Below are 15,253 nucleotides of genomic sequence, written 5' to 3' on the forward strand. Positions count from 1 at the left end.
ATATATTCCACGATTTATATTTTAAATAAAATGTTAAATATTCATTTGATCTAAACATTCTATATCTGTATGCAAGTACAGATATGAAATAAATATTAGGATGTAAAATTACTTCTCCCTGTGAACTTTGACCCTGCCAACATGGCGTCGAAAGACAAGTACTCTGTTCTTCTGCCAACATATAACGAGAGGGAGAACCTTCCACTGATCGTTTGGTTACTTGTTAAATACTTCACTGAAAGGTATGTATACGAGCGTCGATACTTTTTCTTATTCTTACTTCTATTTATCTGCTGTATTGAATATTGCCCGAGTTTCCTGTGGCCCTAGGCCCGACACCAGACATTCCGACATGATATGGCTACAGTAATGTGCAGGTGCGACTGTTACAGATGCACGTATATAGATGTCTGGTACATAGTGCCCAGCACCAGATATCTATCAATCATAATGTCCAAGACTGGTTCCAGGGCCAGTGGAACCCCGGACTATATTAAACAGTGAACCACACTGTACAGGTGGTGTCACTCGATAAATAAAAATGCAGATCTGATATATATACAATACATATTATAAATGACGCAAATTAAGGGAACAGTGTCATCATCCATACCAAGGACAGATATTTGGCATTTACGTCAAATATAATAGGCAATTTGAAAGGTAAGCTAGAGATATTGAATATCTCGATTGGAATTTGGGAAATTTAAATCCTAAGAAAAATAGGGGAATATACATTCTCATCATGTAAGTGCATAAAGATACAGGTTGGGGTGGTTTGTTGTACATAACATGCACTTAAGATTGATACTTATTACTTAAAAAGGGAGAAAAAAAAAATGGAAGGAAAAATCAGGTTTGAATGAAATACCTTAATTTCAAAACAGTTAAAGATAAAAGCAAGGAAAATATGTTCCCCATAGTTTGCTGCTTACAATTATAAATATTATTGCCATTAATTAGGTAAAATTGGATATATTTTATCAGAGGTCTGTTTTTTGATGTAAAATTATTTTTTATTTTTTTTTCAAAATCATTTGCTATTAAACTTAAGCAATGTAAACGTATTCAGCTTTTAATTGATTCAATAATGAAAAAAATCAAATCCCTATCAATTTCATAATCGATCATCACATTTCTTAAACAATCGATGATCGATTATTGATCATAAACCAAAAGAGAATATCTGCAAAAACATTAACCGATATAGGGGAAAATGTTGTGGATATATATGTTTTAAGGCATCTAGCTGTTTTAAAATGTCGTTGAATGCAATTTTATTTCAATTTACCAGTGTTATCATTCATTTATTTAATTGTTGTTGGCTGTAAATCTTGAAAATTTCTGTGTTACAGTCAAACCATGATCGATCACAAAAATTGATTAGTCATAGTTAGAGGTAAAACGACTAACCATCAATTAAATTGATTAATTGGAACAACACACGGATGAGTACTTTTGGAAAAAAGCTTGCTGAAAATAAACCATATTTGATGCAAAATTTTAATAACTTTATAGCAAAAAAAAATGTTTCAGCTTTTTACTAATCCATAAAATACAAAAGATTGGACTAGTATTTTTGGAGAAAAGTGGTTCACAAGAACGTAGCATATTTTGATAATAATTGTTACTTACTACGAACACTTAGCGGACATTACATAAAATCGGCAGTTATTTATGCAAAATTTTAGCAACTTCTCGAAATCATTCGCTACAGAAACTTTATCAGTGCTCATGAAATGTCTTCAGCTTTTACAGATTCAAAAATTGAAACGATTGGACGAGAAGTTTTGGAGAAAAGTGGCTCACAATAAAGTAGCTAGTGTCATCTCACTGCACCGTTTCTAACAGATAGAGACATGTACAGTTTCCAATCCCTGTATGTCCATCCCTGACATTAGCCATTAGTATGCAAATTTGATTATTATGACTTTTCATTATCAACAAACATTGGTACTTATTAAATTACTTGAATGAACTTGCATGTAGTCTAACTGAAAATTGACATGCATGTTACATACAGATAATTAAGTTCAGCTCTTTTATTTTCTCCGTTATCTCCATTTGTTATCAGTGGCTATGACTTTGAAATCATTATCATTGACGACGTCTCCATTTGTTATCAGTGGCTATGACTTTGAAATCATTATCATTGACGACGGCAGTCCTGATGGAACACTAGAGGCAGCAAAACAACTGGAGAAGATTTATGGAAAAGATAAAATTGTAAGCAAATCTAGTTTAAATTCATTTTCATGTGGTACGTACAGTTTTGTACACAGTTCAACCAACATTAAAGGATCATGCATGACTATGTTTTCATTATTTTTGTTTGTGAAATCACTTCATACAGACCTGGTGATGAAAAAGTGCTCCTTATCTGCATTCCTCCTTTAGGGTGCAAAAATCTGTTAAATATATTTAGTCAATTTACATGTTATGGAATTTTATATTAAAATGCATTTGATGAACAAATAAGGCCACATTTTATTACAATTTCGAATATTTCTGCAGGTTTTAAGACCAAGGGAAAAGAAACTTGGATTAGGTAAGTAATAACAATATACATTAAAATTCAGTGTTCCTTATTAAAGACATAATTTTAAACTGACAAAGTCTCAAGTGACCTATTCTAATTGCCCTTTGTCCATGCATGCTGGAATGAAGGACTACAAAGTTTTTTTGAATGAATGAACTTGACCTACTTTCAATGTCAATGGGGTAAAATGTGTTAAACTCTTTCAACTACCTCTTCTCAACGCCCAACAGGGTCATTACATTGGGACAATAGCATGCTGAGATGAAGGATTACCAAGTTTTTTCAAATGTATGACCATGGCCAACTTTCTAGGTCAGTGGGGTCAAATTTATTACACTCTTTAAGCATTTCCCAATAACCTAGAGGTCCATGCTCATATTTGACCAGCAGCATCCATCCTGGGATGAAGGACTACTAAGTTTTTTTTCAAATAAATAATCTTGAACTTTTCTCAAGGTAACAGGGGTTAAGTGTGTTGAAATATTTAAATGCCTTCTAGTCAGTAACCAAGAGGAAAGTCATGATGATTGTTAATAGCATGCTGAGATGAATGACTACAAAGTTTGCTAAACTAATCATAAACAATCCTTGATATACTTTCAAGGTCATTAGGGTGAGATGTGTTAATGGGATATGAAACACTCATAAAATGCTTCATCCCAAGAAAAGATTTCCCAATCGAACATCAGACCTAGTTTGAGTACCTCGAGTACCATTTGTAAGAGTTATCCCTTCCTGTTAGCACTTATACATATGTAGTATGCTACTGTATTCAGGAGCCATGTTTTTGACTCCAGGAAGATAACAAAACAACATGATAAATATGAAGGGGAGATCACTCTTCTTTATGTGATAAAAAGAAAAACAACAATAATAAGTTTTATTATTCTTATGGTAAGGTAATGTTTTTAGTCTTCTGTAATCTATATTTATCTTTATCTATCACTACAAGAAAAGTTATATGATTTCAGTCATAACAAAGTAGGATTTTTTTTTTTTTTTTAAGTTCAAATTTCCATATTTTGGTGCATTAAATACCCTAAAAATTACTTGTAGGTACAGTTTTTCAACTAAAATATGAATTTTAATTGCATAATACATATCAGAACTCAGGTGACCAATAATTAAGACCCTCAGGCCTTTTGTTTTTGATATTTTGAAATAATATTTATTAATAATAGTTTTGAAATAGGTGAAGGTAATTAATTCTGGTAGGTTTTGAATCAGGATCACAATATCGGTCTTTAAATTACTACATGAAAATATTACCGAATTTGAAGAGATACCCAAATACATGTGCAATACAGCAAAAATAATTTTTGAAAGTCAGTTGCCTCCCTTAGCCTATCTAACATCTGTATCAACCACTTCATCCCCTTTACCCTCATGTAAATATGTTTTACATGTACACAGTCTACACAAATACAGGGTGTCCTATTATAATAACATCATGAAAGAATAGAAAAAAAAATTGCTCATGAATAAATTGAAATTGATGACACAAGTGGTCAGGCAATGTTTACCAAAATAGTTTACATATGGAGAATTGGAGACCCTTAAAAGTACCTACCAGGTGTTCCTACATGGTAACTTTATCCTGCTTCTTTGTTGTAACATTCCTTAAATGATAGCCATGATAGTGATAATGAGTTTCATGTACTCAGTGACTATTGTTAAGTTTTGTCACATCCAACAAGCGATTTGACTTTATGTTTACATTATATTTTGTAGATTATTGTCACTCTAATTTGATACCACCAAAATGGATTTAACTTCAAGTTACTTTTTTTTCAGATTTCACAATATTAATGTTACAACTCTTAAGTAATGCAACATGGATGTAATTAACACATATGCTATTTCCGTTGTAGGCACAGCCTACATTCATGGAGTAAAACACGCAACAGGGAACTATGTGATCATAATGGATGCTGATATGTCACACCACGTAAGTCACTTAATATCAGTCACTATACATCTAGCATTACACATTACGTCATGTGTTGTAAGGAAACAATTTTTTGTCTGGAGCGTAATGTCACAGATTATTTCAATATAAACTATCACTAGGCGATTAATACTCAGGAAAATTTGAGAACCCTTTGTTCTTATATTATAAGGTCACCACTTTCAGATGGTCATAATCTTAATACAATTGCTGAGCTTTTGATCCACAGTCATTGTTAGCTAGGTCCCTCTCTTACTGCATGGCATTTCAATTCCTATCCCGGAAAGTCCTAAACAAAAGTGGCAGTTTGACAGCTATTGGCCAGATCACTGCCCTCTGTGCATGGCTTCCAGCTGCTGACTTGTCGCCTCCACCATAGCCAGCTTGATGCTGTCTTTGAAAGTCGGATAAACAGCTGCTCTCCTGTCTCTACCCTTGGCCCCAAGTGCTAAGAACATCCTACGTAGTGATTGTACGATTGTGCTGGAAATCCCCACAGAAGAGACCAAAACTTTCAATCCCTGTCATCTTACATCTTCTGCCAGACTCTGTACTTTTCTTTCTTCCATTTGTATGTCTCCTCATACAGCTCCTCCCTGGGTACTGTCAACTCCTCCATAACAATTCTATTTCGCTAATGTGACCAAATGAGCATGTCTGGTCATAGGTTAGTATGGACGATGTCTGGAAAAAACCGTTTTCTGTCGGAAGTCATCAAGAATTCCAGTATGATGAGTTTTTGTCTTTTATGCTTCTCCGAAATGCCCAAAGTTGATGAATATCTGACACTTATCTTACTTTCTTTTCTCCTCTTTCCTTTTCCAATTCGTTAGCAATGCCCTCTGTCTCCGTCTGTATCATCCCTGATTTATAGCATTGTTAATTTGTTACATAAGACAACATATGGCTGAGAGTTCGATATGTCAGACCACATTAGTCGTCTATCATTTGTTTCCCACATGGTCCATACTCTCTGTGTCCCCATCTCCACACCTTTGCTTTCCTGATTTCTTCCGCATTGTCCCTTATGTAATCTTGGACCATCTTCCTCTTTCCAGCTTTGTCTGTTGTTCCCCATTGCTGCACTTTTTTAGCTCACCTGGACCGAAGGTCATGTCATGGCGTGGCGTCCGTCGTCCGTCCGTCCGTCCGTCAACATTTGCTTCAAATCGCTACTAGTCAAAAAGCTCTTATTGGATTTTGACCAAATTTGGTCAGAAACATCCTTGGCGGATGGGGATCAGATTTTGCATAAATGGTGACTCTGACCCCCGAGGGGCCAAAGGGGTGGGGCCCAATAGGGGAAATAGAGGTAATTCCTTTAAATCGCTACTTGTCATAAAGATACGAATGGAAATGAACCCAATTTGGTCAGAAACATCCTTGGGGGAAGGGGAACAGATTTTGCATAAATGGTGACTCTGACCCCCGAGGGGCCAAAGGGGTGGGGCCCAATAGGGGAAGTAGAGGTAATTCCTTTAAATCGCTACTTGTCATAAAGATACGAATGGAAATGAACCCAATTTGGTCTGAAACATCCTTGGGGGAAGGGGAACAGATTTGCATAAATGGTGAATCTGACCCCCGAGGGGCCAAAAGGGCGGTGCTCAATAGGGGAAATAGAGGTAATTCCTTCAAATCGCTACTTGTCAAAGTTTTGAATGGATTTGAACCCAATTTAGTCAGAAACATCCTTGGGGGAAGGAGATCAGATTTGCATAAATGGTGACTCTAAACCCAAAGGGGCCAAAGGGGCCAAAGGGGCGGGGCCCCATAGGGGAAATAAACGTAATTCATTAAAATCTCTACTAGTCATAAAGTGATGAATGCATGTTCTAAAAACTCTCAATTCTTGAGATCTTTCAGGCCTTAGAGAGTCTGGACTTAATTATTTCTTTAAAGTAGTTGGGATCCCCACACTATAACCATATATAGCATTGTTTGAGATTTACAAATAAAACGAATTGAACATGAACATTATTTTGACATTTGGTCTAATCCAACCAGGTGAGCGATACAGGCCCCATGGGCCTCTTGTTTATTCCCACTCCATGTTGTCCTGCACATGTTACCACACATAATGTCCCTGAGTCTCTGTCGGCTTTCTGCTTCGATGACCGTTTCCTTACCGTTCTGGTGTCGATGCTAGCATTTCGGATTTTCTCATCCTTCGAGCCTCTGACAGTTATCACATGTCTTGACTTCGCTTCCCTGAACTCTTTTTCTAATGATGGAATTGGAAGCTATTCTTGTGGAACTTCGAGATACTTAAAGACATGTAGGTAGCGATTTGCCGACCGTTCTCCAGTGTTGTTGTGGTAACCTCATACAATGTGAGACACCATGTTAGTCGAGGTAGAGTCAGCCTTGAACTTTCCTGGTAGTCAAGTTTTGTAAATTTTCTTAAGGTCTTCCTGCACTTGTGCTTGAAATCACTTTGATGTTGTAATCGTTCAAACTTACATCAAGCCTCATTTTCCCAAACACTTTATCGGGATGTTCATTGTGGACGTGATGCTGTTCCATTGGATCTCCATTGTAAAATTCTCGTTACCTTGCCTTTTTGATGGCCAAGCTGTTTGCCCGTTTAGCCGCATCTTTTCAGAATGGTCAAGATCCACCGTGTCTGTATATATGATGTGGTCGTTCATGTCAGGTCATAGACGAAGCCCCTATTGTAGGTAGCCGGATCTCCCGATCTGTTCGCTTGTCCCACGATTCTCTGCCTGCTGCCTGATGATTAGATTCGTCTAAAACACTAAGAGCATCACAGAGATGTCACATCCTGTGACAGTTCTCTTTTCCAAATCCTGCCATGCCTGTAATGCCTCCCACCGTGAATCGGAGTTTGATGTTTTGGAAGTATCTTCTGGTTACCATTTTGATGTTAAGACATAGTGCTGTAGTGCTTCATCGATCAACTGGTAGAGTATCATTATATAGCCAAATTATGACTGTCATGACACAATGGTTGATTCTTGGTTCCATGATGAGTTGATCGAGGCACTTATGTGCTCAATACATCATAACCTGGAATCCCCTCCTCCTGTACAAACAAGTCAGTACTCATTTTCTGTCATGTATTTAGTCATTCCTATGGCAAGTATGGGATATGTGGAAGAAAATCTTCCCATCCACACCGAGTAAGGATATAAGTAAGAATATTGTTCTGAATTGATTGATGTGTAACAAGTTCTTCACACATATTCTCTCTGCCAGAAAGCCTGAGAATTGTCCTGTCCTTTCTCTAAGCAACATACATGTACATTAGTCTCAACAGCCGTCTACGAAGATTTGGACACATCTGTTGGTTCTGGTGCAGACACTGTTCTCGCCTTTTTTTTTTTTTTTACCTCATCAGTGATATTTTGATCTCCTTCATATTCAATGGGACTGTATGCTCTGTCTGCTGATGGTATCCTATGATACTCCACTAGTGGTATGTTTCTTCAGCATCGGAATGCGCCTCTTCTAGATAGTTTTCGATCTCCTCTTTTGTGTTTTGTCACTGCCACATTTTCCAGATCGTCTTCACAAGGAGTGATGATGAGAATACATACGGATTTTGTATGAATGCCGCCGTTTTCCTTGCCTTTTTTGCGTCTTTTTTTCCTTAACGTCAATCCCGGAGATCATCACACAGTTGCTGTAATCCTATTCTCTCAATCATGGTAGCCCTATTGAATCTGGTCTTAAGAATCTTCAGTTCCCTTTACTGCCGATTGACCTGCCTTTCCATTCGGTATGGTATATATTCTGTGCCTGATCTTTTCTGTTTCTCTGTTTCCAATCTCGCACAATCCACTGTTTATGAAATTATTGTGTTGGATTTGATCTTTGTTTCTGCTCTTCATTGCAATGCTGTGTTTCTAATATACCATAGAAGTCATCATCAAGTTGTTTTCATTGATGTGCTCCTGTAACTCAATCTCGGTCACATAACATTCCTCCATTTGTCCGCTATTGGCTATCTGCTTCTCCCTCTTGATTGCATCGACCCCAGATGAACTCGTTGCGTCTCGCTGTGGTGGAACAGCGGAAGGTTGATTATCATCTCTATGGTGTTCCTAGGCTGGGAACCTCTTGCGTCTTCCAGATAGTGAGTCTGTGCACTGTTGCTGTCTCTCCTCAGGTTGATGATATTTCACTTGCTTTTCCCCCTGTCACGATAAGCTGAGTTGTTACCTTTTTGTCTGTCCTTTTGGGTAATTTATTCCCCATCAGAATACTCTTGAATGCTATGCAGCTAAACCCTGGCACAAGTCTGCTCGAAGTCATTTTTCTAGCGTTTTCAATCTTTTCTTGGTGGTCATCAAATCACTTATGGAAGTCACTGATTACCCAGTCATGGAACATTACCTGAATACAATTGCTGAGTTGCTGATCCTCAAGAAAAAAAGAATGAGTAAAATATCAATTATGATCACGGGGAATCATATTAAGGTTAGGATTTGTTGTCTTTGTAATGCTTATTATTATAATTTCATTCTCTTGTTTCCTCCTCTCAATTCGACATAATTGCGCAAGAGTATTTGGTAATTACAAAACTCATTCTCTGCTGGTATTTTCAAAATAAACGCTATCTCAAGCATGATCTGGGAAGTTGTATCACATATGTTACATTATGTAAGATCATATGATAGAAATGTACATAATCTCAGTTTGACAATGAACCTACTTTTACTGTTTTTTGATTATGTTTGTATATTGTTTGTCTAGTGACAGATTCAATTTACAGATGTATATTGTTTTGTATGCGACGGAATCGCGGAGCGATACATGTTACTTTTCCGTAGCCGCAGATGGCGTCAATATTTGTGTTAAACCAGAATTGTTCAATGATTACAAGTGTTAGTATGTTAAAGTTAAGTATATAAACAAGACCATCGCAGCACATGGTTTCTATTATGATGTTTCCCTATATTTGACGGTTTAAGGGATGGACTTTATTTACTATTGAAAGTTTAAGTTTTCTGTTTAGCTAGGGATTGGGCTTAATTCCCTTCTGAGTACGAACATGTTCTGTAATAACCAAACATAGAATATACTTATATCTTTGCGTGGCTATCCAAACATACATTTCAGATTATGAAATTTCTCCATAGTTTATTGTACTTTGAGATGCGGAAACACATGAGACATATAATGCGTGTAATTCTTGTTAACAAGCATTTTAAATTTTATTTTCAGCCAAAATTTATCCCAGAATTCATCAAGTAAGTTTTTAGAAAAATATTTTTCTATATGAGTTTTATTAATAATCAACCGGTTTTTAAATTTGAAGCGTTTTGTAGACAATTTTAGTAATAGTTTGGTTTTATATAATTGACTATCACAGTTACTGGATGCATATATTGGAGTTACTTTTAGAAATCAAGAAAATGTGTATATTTTTACTATATCTGAAAAAAGTTTCTCAGTTTCACGGCATGTTCTCCTTTATTTATAGGAAACAGAAGGAGGGTGATTTTGATCTTGTGTCGGGTACAAGGTATATAGGAGATGGAGGAGTGTTTGGATGGGACTTCAAACGGAAACTTATGAGGTTCGTAAAATCCTGCCCTTTAACTTCCATAATTGTAAAATAATTTCTTTTTATTTGTAAAACATTCTTCCAACATTTACTATATTAAAAACATTACTTTTGACATCCAGATAATATTGCATTATTGGTTTATTGGACTTGTACAGCTGATGACATCAAATCCATGAAGTACTGTAAAAGTGGATATGTTCGCGGCGTGGAAATGTTCGCTTATTTCACGACCATGAAATCTATGCAAATATATCCACACGCGAACATTATAACTCGTGAAAATATTGACACGCGATTATTTCCACTAAATAAACTAAATACAATACCATCCAAGATGCAAGTTCCTGGTGGTATACCATGTCAGCATTCAAGCATCATATCATCCGCAATGTGTCACGTTGTCATGATCGGTCAAGAGACATGCATGGCTATACTAATTTCAGTAATGAGTAATCTGAAAACTAGTACATTTGTAGATGATTGTGTAGGGGTTTTTGAGCGATACAATTGGGACAAGAATCTTTGTCAAATGACTTTGATATGTGTCAAATTAGTTTTGATCTATATTTCATTATCAATGGCAATTTATTTACCATGGTAGTAATTGTGTATCAGCTAGAGTATGAAGTACTTGAGTGATTATTAGAAATCCGTCCTCTGCCAGAAGTATAACGCAATATTGCCTGCTTTAAGTTTGCTGCCTGTGGATGATTCCATTGTAGTTGGGTGTTGGGGACCATTCTATAAATAGGACTAATGCTGCTAGCATTGCAGATGTCCTTGGTAGCATTTTTAATTAAGTATTGTCTGGTGTCGGAGGAATTGGTGCACATTAAAACTATGTCATCATTTTCTCATTAAAACAACTGGCTTATATTGTGTTTGGGTTTATTTTAGAATTTCTTTCAGTTTAAAAGTAACAATCATATATAAATCAATAAGATCAGAGTTTGATTTTAGAGATTTAACTTCCTCGCAACAGCCAGGATACTATGAATTCGGACTTCCACTAGAAGAATATCAGTATCTAAATATCATCCTAAATACTGCCAAGGGCACATTTTACCCTTTACAATACAAAGTATCTTCACACTACAAAATATAGAGAATCTATAAGTATCACAGTGACGAGATTTTCTTGGATTCATTTTCGTATTTAAGTTAACTCACTACTTGATAAAAGTTGTTAGTTGTAGTCACAACTCGCGTTATCCTTAAAATTTTAACTGTGCTGAAATATATTCACTGAAAGGTTTACTCGAATGTTTCCACTCGAAGTAATTGATATCCAGATGATATTGTAAAGTGACCTATTTCCACAGGGGGCCACACAAGGTATGTTTGATTAAGTGCTTGCCAGGCACCAGGAAGGTCAACTACTTAGGTGGTGGCTTTGTTACACGTTTCAGTAACTCATTTCCACAAAGTGATTCTGTTTTGATATATATAGATTACCTTCCTAATCAATACGTGTTCTTACCCATGGCATTTTGATTTTTGATTTAATCATAAAAATAACCCTCGATATAACATGATGTAGTAGGTAATTTAAAGTATAACTGATAGAGGAATGTAAAAATGTCACTTGAAACTGTTGTTGTTTCATATATTTTTGAAATAGCAAGTTACATAAATTTTTTTAAAAAACATCAATGCATGATTTAGAGTTTTCAGATAAATCATACTCAAATTCTTGAACAGTTCAGTTGCGGTATATGCAAACAAAATCAATAAAGTTATCAGAATGAACATATCGTGTTTTAATGGTTTCTTATTTACTTACTTGGTATGTGTAATTACTTTGTATTTTCAACAGTCGTACAGCAAATTACATTACACAAGTGCTGCTTCGACCCGGAGCTTCAGATCTGACCGGCAGCTTCAGGTAAGTAATGTAGATATAGTTTTGGAGCTTGGTTTTCCTTGAAAACTTGTTGTGATGTACACGTATGGTCAGTATGTAATTATTATTGTGATGATGCTGGTGAACTGTTTTGCACGAAGGTTGATATAAAACCTTTTGATACAATAACACCCAAAAAATGCTAATTGTGAAGCTAAGATTGATGAACAGCAGGGAGTTCTAATCCTGGATCTGCTGCTATTTATGACAATTTGATAAATTCATTTCTTGCATTTGGTATTGATTCAGTGTATAGTTATAATATTAGACTTGTATGTCCAATATAGGGACTGCGAGTCATAGAATAATAGAATCTTTCCCTACCTTGAGGGTGTGACAGAGAAATCTCAACCTGAGGGGAAGATTCTTGAATGTCCAACCCAAAGCTTGCGGAGGGTTTGGACATTCAAGAATCTCCCCCGAAGGGTGAGATTTCTTTGTTACACCCTCAAGGTAGGGAATGATTATTTTTCTCCCACCTCTTTTCCTTATGTGTTTTCCCATCGGCGATCTCTGTCTGTTTGTAAACAAGTACACATGGGCGTATGAATATCATCTGTCAGGCAGTGTACTTCACGCCTCAAAATATTTGCATACCAACATCTTTATGCAAGAAAAAGTAGGTCTCAAATAATTCACAGCTATTTATTTTATCAGGTACTTTCAGTTATACATTAAAATTGCATTATGCAAACAACATTAATTGTTTTGTCATTATAACAGCAGTATATGTGTCTGTAGCAAGAAACACAATTTTAAACATGTCAAAAAAAACCGCGGGAAATATGCACACATTTCCATTCATCCATTTCACGTGGGGTGACGTCACTCACTCATCACTGTCCGACTCGGAGTAAATCACACGAGGTCGCTTTGAAATCGACTTTGTGCTGTCATTATGGCTGTGGTAATGGATGTTAAATGTTCCCCCACCGATTGTGGATCCATAAAACACCGATCTTGTGACATCGGACGGAGTTGGGCACAAGGAAATGCTGTTGTGCGATGTTTTTACTTGTGACAGTTGAACAATTTTGTCGCGATCGGTGCAGGTAGGTGCACTTGTGCTCTCAGTTTCAGTTGTAGGCCTACAGTTGGGGGATTCATTTGTATTTGAAAGAATGGCAGACATTTTTTGTTTTTGGAAACTGTTCAGTTGTCTGTAGTTGTTTAGAGACTGGGGATTTTTGTAGACCTGTATTATTGTGTACACAATTTGTTTGTGGACGTAGCAGACGACGTAATGTAAACAAAAAAAGTAGTTCCGGTAGTACTTCCGGTGAAGAAAGTGAGCACGTGCAATCTGTCACACCCTAGGGTATGACAGATTGCACGCGCTAAAAAAGACAGAAATCTTGTACACTCAAAACGGGAGACAAATCAGTGAAAGGTGGAAGAATTGCTGATCTTCATAACAAGATAGATTATTTTTCCGTATTTAATATTGATTCAATTTATAGTTCGGATATTTAGACTCGTCTGTCCAATGTTTGGGAGGATACATCCAGAACATGATTATCTGGTTCTGTGTTATCCATCACCTAGAGTGTTGATCACATGTCACATACCACAAGTTTCACCCATATGGCAAACCTTATATGATAATCCATAAATTGTTGATATGATTGTAGACTGTATAAGAAAGACGTTCTCATGAAGCTGGTGAATGCATGCGTGTCCAAAGGCTACGTGTTCCAGATGGAGATGATTATTCGGGCTAGAGAATTTAACTTTTCTATCGGAGAAGTACGTATCTGTGAATGGCAGTCCTGTTTGATTTCAGTCTATCAGTATATCTTTCATATTGAACCCTATACGTGTGCTTGCACAATTGGAATATATTCGATAATTTATAATTTTGAATGATATAATTTGTACGGGTTTTTGTAATGAGTAATAATCGGTAAACAATGTTGAATTTTGTTTTATGTTGTGGCAGGTGCCAATTTCCTTTGTGGACCGTGTTTATGGTGAATCAAAGCTGGGAGGAAGTGAGATCATTGCGTTCCTGAAAGGACTGCTGTACCTTTTTGCTACCACATAATATAATACTTTTTTATATTTGATTTACTCATGAGATCATAATAAAATTATTTATTACACAACCAAGTGTTAATGTTTTACTTTCGATTTCAGCACTACATGCATGTGTATTTCAATCAAAAACCTAGAATGCAGAATTTTCCTTGCATCCAAAATACATGTCCTAGTATTGACTAAGGCTGCCCCTAATCAAATTATTTTTGAATAATCTGTGCCAGGAGGAAAATATAATCGGGTCGGTTTCAAATAAAGTGATGAACCTGTCTTGCCATACATTTGTAAATGAAACGGTGTAGCAATATGGACTGTAAATCTGAAGGTGGATTTTGTTTTGCAAGAATGCACAGGAACATACATAATTACAATTACTATTCCAATTACGGTATCTTCAGTATCTTTAACAAGATTTACACCCTCAATGACTAATGTCGACTACTGACGAAAAAATTATAACATAGTTTCGAAAAATGCTGGTTGATGATGACAATGTCAACATTAGACAATGTCACAGTTCCTTGGTTGGTATGCGATTTGAAGTGTCGATGTTCCGTTGTCACTACCCTCGTCTCCTTCTTGGGTGTTTGATATTGGACTAGATTTGACTTAGATTTACTCGGCACATTTGTTGAACCAAAAGATGCTTAAAATTCCGGAACATCTAGTCATATTTTCTGTGTTCTTGATTTAAAGTGTTGATGTTAATTTATCTTTTCTTCATACTTTATCTTCGCATTATCAATTTTTAATTTGACTTTTACGGGTTTGTTTATACTGGAGTGCTTCCTTGTTCTTTGAATATATATTAAGTAAAAAGATACATAAGTCAGATGAAGAATTATTCAGCCTTCTATAACTCGAGTTGTGCCAGAGGACATAAGTAAAAAGATACATAAGTTAGATGAAGAATAATACAGCCTTCTATAACAGTCGGGCTCATATGAGGATGATGGAAAAATCGAGGTATCATCACATTTATGCATACATATAAATAATAATGTATTTTATAAGAAAAGACTTGCCACCGAACACTATCAAGGCTTTATCTTAAATCGTTAACATTTCTTTCACAAGTAGACGCATCCAATCTACATCTTTGCGTTATCCTTCAAACGTTGATTCGGTGACATCTTGTTCTAAGGCAAATTCTTTAGATTATAAAGCTATACTTTACTTACGTTTTCTATATATGTCAATCTACACTGAAGATATCTATGACCTGACTTCCTAAAGTGTTTATAGATATGCCGGAGCAAAATGTTTCCGTCGTTGATGACCTGATGGCAT

The 15,253-nt window shown here is 36.1% G+C and overlaps 1 protein-coding gene across 2 annotated transcripts; it reads left to right on the forward strand.

Annotated features, from left to right (window-relative positions):
• The first annotated feature begins 79 nt into the window (after positions 1 to 79).
• LOC117337481 (dolichol-phosphate mannosyltransferase subunit 1-like) lies at positions 80 to 14,031 on the forward strand. Of its 2 annotated transcripts, none has more exons than XM_033898480.1 (9): positions 80 to 242; positions 2,127 to 2,226; positions 2,515 to 2,548; positions 4,411 to 4,487; positions 9,678 to 9,703; positions 9,937 to 10,032; positions 11,840 to 11,908; positions 13,558 to 13,672; positions 13,866 to 14,031. In XM_033898480.1, the coding sequence occupies exons 1-9, from the start codon at positions 142 to 144 to the stop codon at positions 13,968 to 13,970; spliced, it is 723 nt and encodes a 240-aa protein (XP_033754371.1). In that variant the 5' UTR covers positions 80 to 141; the 3' UTR covers positions 13,971 to 14,031. The 2 variants fall into 2 exon arrangements, with proteins under 2 accessions (XP_033754371.1, XP_033754372.1); XM_033898481.1 differs by having other exon boundaries at positions 132 to 242; positions 2,075 to 2,226.
• The last annotated feature ends 1,222 nt before the right edge of the window (positions 14,032 to 15,253 follow it).

Source organism: Pecten maximus, chromosome 11, assembly GCF_902652985.1.
Source record: "Pecten maximus chromosome 11, xPecMax1.1, whole genome shotgun sequence".
NCBI classification, from domain to species: domain Eukaryota; kingdom Metazoa; phylum Mollusca; class Bivalvia; order Pectinida; family Pectinidae; genus Pecten; species Pecten maximus.

Bases quoted from the DNA above. Each gene is read 5' to 3' on its own strand.
- LOC117337481 (XM_033898480.1), top strand. From the start codon at position 142: ATGGCGTCGAAAGACAAGTACTCTGTTCTTCTGCCAACATATAACGAG. The intron at 2,227-2,514 runs GTAAGCAAATCT...ATATTTCTGCAG, and splicing joins TTTATGGAAAAGATAAAATT to GTTTTAAGACCAAGGGAAAA. The intron at 13,673-13,865 runs GTACGTATCTGT...ATGTTGTGGCAG, and splicing joins TTAACTTTTCTATCGGAGAA to GTGCCAATTTCCTTTGTGGA.